Source organism: Callionymus lyra, chromosome 16 (assembly GCF_982586985.1).
Source record: "Callionymus lyra chromosome 16, fCalLyr1.hap1.1, whole genome shotgun sequence".
Lineage (NCBI taxonomy): Eukaryota > Metazoa > Chordata > Actinopteri > Syngnathiformes > Callionymidae > Callionymus > Callionymus lyra.
Window position 1 is genome coordinate 19,222,950 of NC_141833.1, and position 15,000 is coordinate 19,237,949.

Sequence of the window (15,000 nt, forward strand, 5' to 3'; positions counted from 1 at the left end):
TATTTGGACTCACTTGCATGTGTGAGACTCATAATTGTCATGAGTTGGAGCCACTTCCTGTTTATCAACTCAAATGAATCACTATCTAACGAGTCAACTTGATTTATTTGGACTCACTCGCATGTGTGAGACTCATAATTGTCATGAGTTGGAGCCACTTCCTGTTTATCAACTCAAATGAATCACTATCTAACGAGTCAACTTGATTTATTTGGACTCACTCGCATGTGTGAGACTCACAATTGTCATGAGTTGGAGCCACTTCCTGTTTATCAACTCAAATTAATCACTATGTAACGAGTCAACTTGATTTATTTGGACTCACTTGCATGTGTGAGACTCATAATTGTCATGAGTTGGAGCCACTTCCTGTTTATCAACTCAAATGAATCACTATCTAACGAGTCAACTTGATTTATTTGGACTCACTCGCATGTGTGAGACTCATAATTGCAATGAGTTCGAGCCACTTCCTGTTTATCAACTCAAATGAATCACTATCTAACGAGTCAACTTGATTTATTTGGACTCACTCGCATGTGTGAGACTCACAATTGTCATGAGTTGGAGCCACTTCCTGTTTATCAACTCAAATGAATCACTATGTAACGAGTCAACTTGATTTATTTGGACTCACTCGCATGTGTGAGACTCATAATTGTCATGTTGGAGCCACTTCCTGTTTATCAACTCAAATGAATCACTATCTAACGAGTCAACTTGATTTATTTGGACTCACTCGCATGTGTGAGACTCACAATTGTCATGAGTTGGAGCCACTTCCTGACTCGCTCGGGGCTTTAAACGACAGATATTTTATCTTTTCAACACGATATATCAATAACGTCGAATCATCAATCAAATCCATAACCGAGTCACATGACGAATCGGGTCCCGTGTCGTGTCAGGACCATCATCCTCCTCTTCATCAGTCCGATGGAGCCGTTACAACAAGAAATCCATACAGGAAGTGCCCGTGAATCTTGGCTACACGGGCCGGTCGGGGTCGAGTGACAAGACCTCCCGTCCCGGCCGGGATGGAGTGTGACTCGGCTCCCGACGGTCTTATCAATTCAGCTCCCGGATCGATGTGGCTCGGAGTTCATCAGCGCTAATGTGTCCGCGGCGCGGTTAAGTACCTGCAGACCTGCAGGAGCACAGAGGACCCCCCCCCCCCCCCCCGCGGAGCCGGGACTCCATCCAGGGATCGACTTTATTTGAGCCACGAGTGAGTCCGGATGGACGGACGTCGATCCGGAGAGATTCTGTACGAGTCGTACGTATCTGACTCGTGACAATAACTAGAGTCGAACAGAATCAAATGATCAAAAGGGGGCGCTCTACGGAAAACCTCTACTAAGACCTCAGTAGGTGGAGAATTGAGTCACTGACTCATGGGTTACTGTGGAACCAGTGAGTCGCATTGATTCAAACGATGCATCCCTTTGAATCTTTGTCCAGTGATTCGATTCACCCAACAGGAACTGAGTCAGACTATGAGCTTGTTTAAGGAACTCAACAGGAAGTGGGTCAGAATCATTATATTTCTGAACCAATCAGAGTAGAGTAAATCCTTGTAACCTCTATTTATGAGACAGGAAGCTGGTCTGACTCATGGACCTGACAAGTCTAATGCTTCCTGAAACTCAACCCTAACCCGCACCAGGCAGGAAGTGAGTCAGAATCATTGACTTGAATACATTGACTTCAACAGGAAGTGGTTAAAACTCTGCTACTATGTTTGACAGGAAATAGATTGGACTCTATCGATCAAGTTTGCTCCTAATTGGACTGAATGAGTCAGTCCCTCTTCCCTTTAAGTAGATTGAGTCACAGTGACTCGCTCAGATGAATATTCTAAATAAGTGTCTCACAAATTTAGAAAAATGTCTGGAAACAAGTCCAACGAATTTGAGTAGATACAAGAGAACCGTTGACTCTGACTCATTAGGTCAGGAAATGGTTTTAACTCTACTGGGACCATCACGTCTTACTCATTTTTGACAGGAAATAGGTCTGACTCTTGAATTTGGAGAGTCTCCCATATCAAGTTTTTACCCATTTGGACTCCATGAGTCACTCCTTCTTCCCCTTTGATCATTTGAGTCACAAGGAGTCCCTCACATGAATATCCAAACCAATACGAGTCTTACCCATTTCCTGTCCAAAATAGGTTGAGACATATACATGAGTCAATACTAGTCATGAGACAGGAAGTGAGTGAGAATCATTGACTGTAACACGATTGACAACAGGAAGTGGTTTAAACTCTGCTCAGATCATCACTTCTTACCTATATTTGACAGGAAATAGGTCTGACTCTTGACTCTTATATTGAGTCACACATACTTATTTTGTCTCTATGAGTCATGTCATGAATATGTACTAGTCGTGAGACAGGAAGTGAGTGAGAATCATTGCCTGTAACACATTTGACAACAGGAAGTGGTTTATACTCTGGTCTGACTCTTGACTCTCATATCGAGTCACACTTACTTATTTGGACTCTATGAGTCAGTCCATCTTCCCTTTTATTAACTTAAGTCTCGTTCAGATTAATACATACTAGTCATTAGACAGGAAGTGAGTGAGAATCATCGACTGTAACACGATTGACAACAGGAAGTGGTTTAAACTCTGCTCAGATCATCACTTCTTACTCATGCTTGACAGGAAATAGGTCTGACTCTTGACTCTCATATCGAGTCACAATTACGTATTTGGACTCTATGAGTCATGTGATGAACACATACTAGTCGTGAGACAGGAAGTGAGTGAGAATCATTGACTGTAACACATTTGACAACAGGAAGTGGTTTATACTCTAGTCTGACTCTTGACTCTCATATCGAGTCACACTTACTTATTTGGACTCAATGAGTCAGTCCATCTTCCCTTTTATTAACTTAAGTCTCGTTCAGATCAATACATACTAGTCATGAGACAGGAAGTGAGTGGGAATCATTGACTGTAACACAATTGACAACAGGAAGTGGTTTAAACTCTGCTCAGATCATCACTTCTTACCTATATTTGACAGGAAATAGGTCTGACTCTTGACTCTCATATCGAGTCACACTTACTTATTTCGACTCTATGAGTCAGTCCATCTTCCCTTTTATTAACTTAAGTCTCGTTCAGATGAATACATACTAGTCATGAGACAGGAAGTGAATGAGAATCATTGACTGTAACACGATTGACAACAGGAAGTGGTTTAAACTCTGCTCAGATCATCACTTTTTACTCATATTTAACAGGAAATAGGTCTGACTCTTGACTCTCATATCGAGTCACACTTACGTATTTGGACTCTATGACTCATGTCATGAATACACACTAGTCGTGAGACAGGAAGTGAGTAAGAATCATTGACTGTAACACATTTGACAACAGGAAGTGGTTTAAACTCTGCTCAGATCATCACTTCTTACTCATGCTTGACAGGAAATAGGTCTGACTCTTGACTCTCATATCGAGTCACACTTACTTATTTGGACTCAATGAGTCAGTCCATCTTCCCTTTTATTAACTTAAGTCTCGTTCAGATTAATACATACTAGTCATTAGACAGGAAGTGAGTGAGAATCATCGACTGTAACACGATTGACAACAGGAAGTGGTTTAAACTCTGCTCAGATCATCACTTCTTACTCATGCTTGACAGGAAATAGGTCTGACTCTTGACTCTCATATCGAGTCACAATTACGTATTTGGACTCTATGAGTCATGTGATGAACACATACTAGTCGTGAGACAGGAAGTGAGTGAGAATCATTGACTGTAACACATTTGACAACAGGAAGTGGTTTATACTCTAGTCTGACTCTTGACTCTCATATCGAGTCACACTTACTTATTTGGACTCAATGAGTCAGTCCATCTTCCCTTTTATTAACTTAAGTCTCGTTCAGATTAATACATACTAGTCATTAGACAGGAAGTGAGTGGGAATCATTGACTGTAACACGATTGACAACAGGAAGTGGTTTAAACTCTGCTCAGATCATCACTTCTTACCTATATTTGACAGGAAATGGGTCTGACTCTTGACTCTCATATCGAGTCACACATACTTATTTTGTCTCTATGAGTCATGTCATGAATACATACTAGTCGTGAGACAGGAAGTGAGAATATCGAACATTTAAAGTGAGTCTCAAACAGAGTTTATAAAAGATCAGACGTGTGACTCATGGGTTAATGCACACTTGTTGTGAGTCGTGCGAGGAGTCAACATCACACGTCGACGCACTCGTTCCTACCTTTGGTGGCGACTCGAACGCAGTCGATCTTGGTTTCCTGCGGAGACACAGGAGGAGACAGTCAGAGACACTTCCAGGCGAGACGGAAACACAACAACACTCTCCGCAGAAACAGCTCGGCCGGATCCGCGTCGTCTGTCGCCGCCGCCGCCGCCGCGGACTAGCACAGCTAGCGGCGGCGGCTCGGCCTGTGTGACGGCCTTGGCGGGGGGGCGTCGATGAATATGTAGTTTTTTTTAAAAGATGTCAGACAATGGCGTGCAGCGGCGAGGACACGCGAGGACATGAAAAACACGTCGCACAAAAGGCGCTCGTGGTCTCTGCGTGCTCTCGGCGACGGCGAGCTTTTTACGGCGGCGGCTCTTTTGTGGACTTTTTTTTTTTTTTTTTCATCCCGTTAATTAAAAGCTTGTTGACGGCGAGCGGCGCGTTGGAAACTTCCTGCGGTGGCGTCCGTCGTCGCTCCATCAACGGGGAGAAAAAAAGTTCTCTTTATCTTTGTGTCGAAGAGAAAATGCGTCTCACATCTGGACGACCTCTCGTTACGGCAATTACATCACTTCCTGCAGGCCGAGGGAGGAAGTGGGTCGTTGGTGTTTGTGGCTCTGATCCATTATTCATAGCGTTTGACTTTATGATGTTTTTTCATCTTAATCACACTGAGATAAATCTTCATTTACATTATTTAAAAAAAGGAACTTTTCACTGAATATTTTTTTTCTAATTCGTTAAATTTTCATTTATTGAATTATTTATGCTCGGCTCGTTGATACATTTTTTATACATCTTTATTTTTTTATATTATTGAGGAGACAAGATGTTTTCTTTTCTCATGTTTTTGTTAAAATATAAGTTGATGTTATTGTTATAAACTCAGATGAAGTGTAAAAAATATATTATGAATATTTTTTGTGTACGTTTGTCATATTTATGTCACTCACGATTTTATTTGTTGAATTATTTAAGTTTAGCTTGTTGGTTATTTTGTCGTGAAGACAAAAGAAAAAGGGTTTTATACTCTACGGAGAAAAATATATTTTTTTCCTAATTTTTTTTCTTTATTTTCACAATCAAAAGATGTATTTCTTGAACTCAGGTAAGGTTAAAAAAAGTTGTTTTTCATATGTAAATTGTACAATTTTTAGTTGTTAAATTATTTATGCTTGGCTCGTTTTCAAAATGTTGTCGTTAAGAAATATTTGTTTTATATTTTGCTTTTTTTTTGGTCAGATTATGGTCAAAATACCCTTTGTAAAGGTGTTTTTTATTTAACCAAATACCCAAATAAACAATAAAGAAATATATATAAAAAGAAACTAAATATATAAATGTTTTATTTTAAATACAGTTTATGACTTTTTACATGTCTGATATTATTAATATTATTTTATAATTTATTTATTTGTATTATCATTATTGTATTATTTATTTTATCATTGAATATTATTTCAATATTTATTTTCATTATTTAATATTATTTTATTATTATTTTTTTTATCATTTAATATTATTTTATTATTTATTCTTTATCATTTAATAATATTTAATATATATATATTTTTCAATATTTTATTATTTTATATTATTTAATAATTTCTTTAATTTGATTTTCGTTCTTCTATTATTTATTTTAATATTTTATATTATTTTATATTATTTTTATTATTTATTTATTATGATTTTACCTATTTTTGGTCAGATTATGTAAGTAAGTAAGTAATATTTATTTATATGGTCAAAATACCATTTTTAAAGGTGTTTTTTATTTAACCAAATACCCAAATAAACAATAAAAAAAAATAAAAAAAATAAACTAAATATATAAATGTTTTATTTTAAATACAGTTTATGACTTTTTACATGTCTGATATAATTAATATTATTTTATAATTTATTTATTTGTATTATCATTATTGTATTATTTATTTTATCATTGAATATTATTTCAATATTTATTTTCATTATTTTATATTATTTTATTATTATTTTTTTATCATTTAATATTATTTTATTATTTATTCTTTATCATTTAATAATATTTAATATATATATATTTTTTTCAATATTTTATTATTTTATATTATTTAATAATTTCGTTAATTTGATTTTCGTTCTTCTATTATTTATTTTAATATTTTTTATTATTTTATATTATTTTTATTATTTATTTATTATGATTTTACCTATTTAAATCATTTATAATACTTCATATTGTTTTTGGTTTTTTTCTGTCGTACCATTTAAACGAGAATTTCATTCATTTTTTCATTTGTTCCTAATAATAAAATCTAAGTTAAGATGAATAATTGCTCTTCCGTCACGTCTTCTCACCCCGTTGGCGCTGCTGACGGCCTGATAGTAGACGCTGTAGCTCTTCTGCGGCAGCAGCGGTGCGTTCCAGTAGCCGTTGTAGGTCTTGTTGTCTCCGACGGTGAACGGCTGCGCGGCGTGGATGCCGGCGGCCGGGAACTGGGCGGTGAAGTAGTACTGAGAGTTGAGCAGCGTGGCGTTCTGGAAGTGGACCGGAACCGGGTAACAGCGCAGGATCTCGGCGGCGCCGCGAGTCCGGCGCGGACGCTCCTCCTCGACCACCACCTGGTATGCACTGACGGGAGCGACAGGAAGTAGAATAGCGTTAACAAAAACTTGACATCCTGAAGTGTCGCCACATTTCCCTGAAGAACTAAACATCGTGACTTGATCCTCCATCTTTGTTGAGTCGCAGGAGCACATTCACAAAAAAGACAGAGTTTTACATTCAAACTTAACTTAACTTAGGTTTAAATAAATAAATATCAATAAATAAGAAGAAGCATCGTAAATACAAATTATTTGAAAGAAAAAGATGAAATAAAAGATTGCTTTAAAATAAATTAAGTTATAAAATGGAAAATCGAATAAAAGTGCAATAAATAAATAAAATTAAAATATATTTTAAAAAAACAACAAAAAAACATGTATAGTATATATAAGTATAAGAAAAAAATATTTGCATTAGTGTTAATGCAAATATTTGTATGATATATATGATATTATATAATATTTATATTATATTATATTACATTATTATAATAAGGATTAAAATGGTATGGATTAAAAATCCAAGGATATATGTATTTTTAAATTTAAAAAAAATGGAAATAAATTAGTTATTCATTTAGAATAAACTAACAAAGTTTTAAAATGAAAATGTTTCAAAAAAGAATTACACATAACCATAACATGTCAACATTTTGAAAAGAAAAAAAATAAAGATTAAAATCCAAATCATTTTTACTAAAATAAATAAATAAAATTAATATAAACAAATGAGAAGAATCAACAGGAATAAAGTTAAAGAATAAAATCGAAATAAAACCAATACAAAACAAAAACATAACAAAAAAAACAAAAAATGCTCTTTCAATATAAATAAACAAGAAGCAACCAAAAAATAAAATAAATGTAAACAAATTCAATTAAAGTTTAGGAAACAAAAACATTTTAAAACTGGATGTAAAATAAAATAAAATAGATACAATTATTACATATTAAAAGCAGTTCAAAGAAATAAATGTATTTTAGATCAATTATAATCTCACTTAAACTGTAAAATGTCTTGAGATAACTTTGTTATGATAAGACATTGTCAATAAAATAAAATTGAATCAAATCCAAGTGTAAACAATAAAGAAGTTTCTAATCACGGTGACATCATCAACATGCGTCGCTCGTATCCAACCTTATCGCGAGTCGCTCGTCATTCCCTGAGCGTCGTCTGCAGGTCCTGCACGTGCACGAGGACCACAAGTGTGCGTCTGTGTGCGGCACAGAGACGCACTTGTGCGAGACTTCGGACTCGCGCGCCTTCGTATTCGCGCCACGTCCGGGAGGAAGTGAAGCAGTTCAGCGACGCTGAAGCGAGTCTCTGTGTGTCGGCGTCGATCGCGGCGACGACGAACGAGACAAAGACGTTTGTTTGCAGAACAAACCGCCGCCGAGACGATCGATGGATCCCGCGGCGGGTCGCGCCTGATTAGTCGTCGTCCTCGTGTGCACAGCCGGCGCCGCATTAACCCCTCGCTGCAGCGCCGCGACCCACTTCCTGCAGTACTTAGTCCTGCAGAGACGGGCCTCCTGCCAGGAGAGGTCAGAGGTCGCTGGAGGGTGCCAGTCGTCTGATGAGTTGATTGTGTTTTTATTCGATTTGTATTAACAAAATGAGGATATTTTATAAACTCAGATACACTTTTGATATTTGTTGTTAAAGAAAATACACATAAATGAATTTAAAAGAAAAAATTATATCAATGGGTGGTTTTTAGTCTTTTTCTATTTTCAAGGTAAAATCTTTATCCATATTTATTGTCACTATAACAGCAACAATCGTCACTTTAACAACAACAATAATCCCTATTTCAACAACTATCATCACTATAACAACAAAAATAGTCACTTTAACAACAACAATAATCACTATAACAACAACAATAATCACTATAACAACAAAAATAGTCACTTTAACAACAACAATCGTCACTATAACAACAACAAAAATCCCTATTTCAACAACTATCGTCACTATAACAACAAAAATAGTCACTATAACAGCAACAATCATCACTTTAACAACAACAATAATCACTATAACAACAAAAATAGTCACTTTAACAACAACAATCGTCACTATAACAACAACAAAAATCCCTATTTCAACAACTATCATCACTATAACAACAAAAATAGTCACTTTAACAACAACAATCGTCACTATAACAACAACAACTATCATCACTATAACAACAAAAATAGTCACTTTAACAACAACAATCGTCACTATAACAACAACAATAATCCCTATTTCAACAACTATCATCACTATAACAACAAAAATAGTCACTATAACAACAACAATAATCCCTATTTCAACAACTATCATCACTATATCAACAGAAATAGTCACTATAACAACAACAATAATCCCTATTTCAACAACTATCATCACTATATCAACAAAAATAGTCACTATAACAACAACAATAATCCCTATTTCAACAACTATCATCACTATAACAACAACAATCGTCACTATAACAACAACAATAATCCCTATTTCAACAACTATCATCACTATATCAACAAAAATAGTCACTATAACAACAACAATAATCCCTATTTCAACAACTATCATCACTATAACAACAAAAATAGTCACTATAACAACAACAATCGTCACTTTAACAACAACAATCGTCACTTTAACAACAACAATCGTCACTATAACAACAAAAATAGTCACTTTAACAGCAACAATTGTCACTATAACAACAAAAATAGTCACTATAACAACAACAATAATCACTATAACAACAACAATTCAACACTTTAACAACAACAATAATCCCTATTTCAACAACTATCATCACTATAACAACAAAAATAATCACTATAACAACAACAATAATCACTATAACAACAACAATCGTCACTTTAACAACAACAATCGTCACTATAACAACAAAAATAGTCACTATAACAACAACAATAATCACTATAACAACAACAATTCAACACTTTAACAACAACAATAATCCCTATTTCAACAACTATCATCACTATAACAACAAAAATAGTCACTATAACAACAACAATCGTCACTATAAAAACAACAATCGTCACTTTAACAACAACAATCGTCACTATAACAACACAAATAGTCACTATAACAACAACAATAATCACTATAACAACAACAATTCAACACTTTAACAACAACAATAATCCCTATTTCAACAACTATCATCACTATAACAACAAAAATAGTCACTATAACAACAACAATCATCATCGTAAAATCTTTATCCATATTTAAATAAAAGGTTAGTTTTGGATAAATGATTGTGTTATTCCTAAATAAAAGTTATTATAATCACGTCAGTCGTCGACTCACTAATGTCAACATCACGATGTTTAGTAATGTTCTCACTGCGGCTGAAAAACTTCTGCGATCGATGACGAATCTCGTTAATATCCGACTTGTCGTAAACATCTCGACGCGAGCGTGAACTTTATATTCGTGCAGGCGGCGGCTGACGATGCAACGACTTTTCTTCCCCTGCAGACGAGGAACTGAGCGCCAGAGGCTACAGACCTCTGGTCGTGTGACGCCGCGGTTGTGTTGGTCAAGTGTGTTGACATCAGTGAAGGAGGTTCATTAACAGCAACTCGACTGAAGATCATCAGCAGCTGATGAGCCTCGGATCGACAGCAGCCGACACTCGTCACATCGCGCTGACTTCACGGAGCCCTGAGTCGCTTTGACAGACGCACACTCGGCCTGGACCTGTGACACACACGCACGCACACCACAGCAGACTAACACGCTGTCAGATGATCCGCACACACGCGTGTTCACACGGATCTCATTGAGATTCATGTTCAATTATAATGAAGGTTTTGTTCAAAACAACAAGATGACGACAGTGAAACAACCGTGTGGGTTACGACTAGAAGTGTTGACAGTGACAACACCGCAACAGTAACACAAACAAAGAGTCATTATCATTATAAGCAGTACTTTTACTACTATACAACATATACTATAATCATCACCAAAACAACCATGAATCATTGATATTACAACAACCATCACTATTACAGCCACAATCACTACTACAGCAACAATCGTCACTAATTCAACAACTATAACAAAACAACCTTCACTATTACAACAACAATAATCACTATTACAGCAACAATCAATCGTCACTATTTCAACAACAATCGCCACTATTTCAACAACTATCATCACTATTTCAACAACAATCATCAATATTACAACAACAATCATCACCAATACAACAACAATCTTCACTATAACAGCAACAATCGTCGCAATAACAACAACAATCGTCACTATTTGAACAACAATCGCCACTATTACAACAGCAATCATCACTATTACAACAACAATCCTCACATTACAACAACAATCGCCACTATAACAACAACAATCGTCACCATTACAGCAACAATCATCAGCAATACAACAACAATCGTCACTATTACAACAACAATCGTCACAATAATAACAACAATCGTCACCATTACAACAAAAATCCTCACTATAACTACAACAATCCTTACTATAACTACAACAATCATCACAACAACAAGCGTCAATATAAAAACAACAATTGTCACTATTACAACAACAACCGTAACTATTAAAACAACAATCAACACTATAACAACAACAATAGTCAATATGACAACAACAATCATCACTAATATAACAACAATTGTCACTATTACAACAACAATAATCACTATCACAACAATCATCACTATTACAACAACAATCGTCACTACACCAACAACAACAATCGTCACTATAACAACAACAATAGTCTCTATAACAACAACAATTGTCTCTATAACAACAACAATCATTACTATAACAACAACAGTCATCACTATTACAACAACAATAATCACTATAACAACACCAGTCATTACTATAACAACAACAATAATCCCTATAACAACAGCAATAGTCACTGTAATAACAGTCATCACTATAACAACAACAATAATCACTATAACAACAGCAATAGTCACTGTAACAACAGTCATCACCTTAACAACAACAATAATCCCTATAACAACAGCAATAGTCACTGTAACAACAGTCATCACCTTAACAACAACAATAATCCCTATAACAACAGCAATAGTCACTGTAACAACAGTCATCACTATAACAACAACAATAATCACTATAACATCAACTCACCAACACAAGTTCTTTGGCTCCAACATTAACTAAAACTGTGATTAAATGACAACAAACATCAACAAACACAACGTTCACCAGCAGTTTCTTCCGCCTGTACTCGCCGAGGACTCGTGTCAATAATTCAAGCGTTCATAGATGATGGAGTCAAGACTAACCCTAACCTGCCAGAAGGTCCACACGTGCACAGACGTATTAAACCAGCAGCTCTAGAAGCGACTTGACACCAATTACGCCTCCTCCGTCTGTGCCGGAGCAATTACTGACTGGAATCGAGTGGATTGTGACCTGAGAGCAGATTTATTTTTCATGCCGGTGACGGAGAGAGAACCTGAGGCTCGGCCGGACGAGCAGAGCATCGCAATCTCATGCTAATGCTAATGCTAATGTGCTACTAGCGCCCGCGGCTCCGATGAAAGACGTGACTATGATCTTCCATGAAGCTCACGACCAACTCAACGTCACCGAGTCGTTGAAACACATTTGTTAATAGAGATAAAAATTAGTTTTGTTATTATTTTCCTTTTATAGTCTTTACATTGAACCAAATGACTGAAAGATTTAAGAAGAAACCAGTTGTTACACGTAAAAAAGATTTCATCATATTTCTTTTCAGTATTTTCATGACATTTAAACATATACAAGAATGTTTTATTATTATTTTTTATAGGTATTTCTCTTGTAGATATAGTTCACATGATGTACTGGGAGTGTTTGGATAGTTATCTTGTTATATACATGTATATCTAAGATAATATACAAAGGAAAACAACATTCAACGTAAAATGACGAGTGTATCAAATCAAATATATACATATATATATTATTTTACTTTATCTGTTTTTTTAATGCTAATATTTAATGGGATTTATTATTATATATTATATTTTTTATATATATTTTTTTCATAAATAGGACTAAGGAAATAATGTTAAAAATAAATAAACACAGAAAAAAATAGAAATAAATGTAAAACACAAAATTGTATCAAAACAAAATATATTTTCTAAATAAAACTATCAATTATTTATACTTTGAAGCTTATTTTACATATACATACTGTATATTTATTTATTCATAATCAAAATTTATATTTGATTAACTGAGTATTTATTTTCTCACATTATGATGATTTTTATTTTAAGATTAGATTTTACATTTTTAAATGTTTTAAACTTCCTTATCTTTATTCATTGGATCATTAATGCTTGAACATTTTTTTTTAATTATTGTTGCGAAGACAACATTTTTCAACAAAATTTTCAGGTCAATATTGTACAAATGAAAATGTTGGGGATTTTTTTACTACATCGCTGCGGCTTAAATTAAACATTTTAATCGATATAAATATATAAACAAAACTTGTAAAGGATCCTAAACTTGATCTACTTTCGTCTGCCGTCTCCTTCGACCCGAATCCCTCACGAGCGGCGGCGACAACCGTAGCAACAGGAAGTGGATGAAAGTAAAGGAAGAACACGTGTCGTGTCCATCATGGCGAGCGTAAAAAAAAAAAAACTTCTCGCCAGTCAATTACAGCGTCGGGATTTAATTGAGCTCCGGCGTACGCGGCGCCCGTCACTCTCCCGGAGAGCTGCTCTCGGAACAGAACACTTCATGAAACCTCCTCGCCAGCGCCGGGTTTGACAGGCTAGAACGCGGCGCCGCGGTCGCTCGGCGCAGCACGCCGCCTGGTATCCGGCGCTGATTGAGTTTGTGGAGGTAGAACGTGAACAGATGTTTGGCTGCGGGAAGAGAAGATCTCAAGATATCTAGACGACGCAAAAAAACGTCCCGAGGCCGAAAACCTGCGACGTCAAAGCCGATTCCCGGGATCACGTCGGACGGACGCGGCCGCGTCTCCTCGGATACGCCGCGACGGCTAATTGGCGGAACCGGGATTTGGTGGCGTGACACGCAGAACACTTGTAACCAGAGGGGACACTGTTGCTTTAAGAGGATTAGCGTCGATCAGTCATGTTACGCTAATGCTCGGCGGCGGCCGCGCTGTCACGGCGCTCGTCCGCCTCCTCGCCATCAAAATAAACATCGGATTGGAGATGCTTCTCTTATCGCCGCCGCCACGGGGTCTCGTCACCTTGGCCTTCAGCGCACGAGAGCAGAAACCAGTTCCTCCCTGAAGCCGCGACATCGTCTCGGTTATAAGTGATTGTTCACGCGCTGGAAATAGCAGAAACTTTTCTTTGATCGCGGAACAAACACATTTACTGTATTACGCGCGGCTACTTGCTAACGGCTAATGTCAGCTAACTAAGCTAGCGGCTGCCACTTGAGAAATTTTTTTTTTTGTTTTCTATATTATAAAATAAACTTACTACAAGAGAAGATTAATGGTGTTAAATGTCTGTGTATTTCAGTTTTGTATCTCATAGTTCAATATCTTTTAGTGGACTTTTTATTTTTTATTTTCTTTATCCAGAGAAAGATTTACATCCTCAGCTTTTGTTTTTTTAAAGTGAATTGTACGATGTGGTCATAATCTAAGAAACTCAAAAATAGGTAACATCATTAGTGAAGTGAGAAAATATCAATACATTCAAATATCACTACATTATCTCACACTGTATCATTATTACAAATATATTATTATTAATTATTATTATTTCTTTTTGGCTTTCACATTTTATCATAGTTCGTTCATGGTTATGATTTTTAATAAAGTTAGTATTACATAATTTATAATTAACAAGCAAATATTCGCAGCGTTTGTTAATTTTTCTGTTGTTCTCAGTCCTCAGCAGCTGAATGAACTATAAAATCCTGTGAGATCCCCGCGATGACTGAGGACGAGAGGATACAGACGACTCAAGCAGCTTTTAAAGCTTTTTCCTTTTTTTTTAAATTGACAATTAACAGGTACATTTTCAGTGTTTGTTCATTTATGTGTTGCCACTGCTTCTCCGAGCTAAATGAACATTTAAATTCCACAAGAATCCTAG

At 35.9% G+C, this 15,000-nt stretch overlaps 1 protein-coding gene across 8 annotated transcripts in view; it reads right to left on the bottom strand.

Annotated features, from left to right (window-relative positions):
- LOC148064090 (receptor-type tyrosine-protein phosphatase mu) overlaps positions 1-15,000 on the bottom strand; it is a 221,997-nt gene that overhangs the window by 66,438 nt on the left and 140,559 nt on the right. For all 8 annotated transcript variants that reach the window (XM_087810893.1, XM_087810891.1, XM_087810892.1 and 5 more), the window contains exons 12-13: positions 6,598-6,871; positions 4,267-4,303 (exon numbers count right to left, since the gene is read on the bottom strand). In XM_087810893.1, the coding sequence (XP_087667019.1) occupies positions 4,267-4,303; positions 6,598-6,871 (311 nt within the window). The remainder of the gene's footprint in view (positions 1-4,266; positions 4,304-6,597; positions 6,872-15,000) is intronic.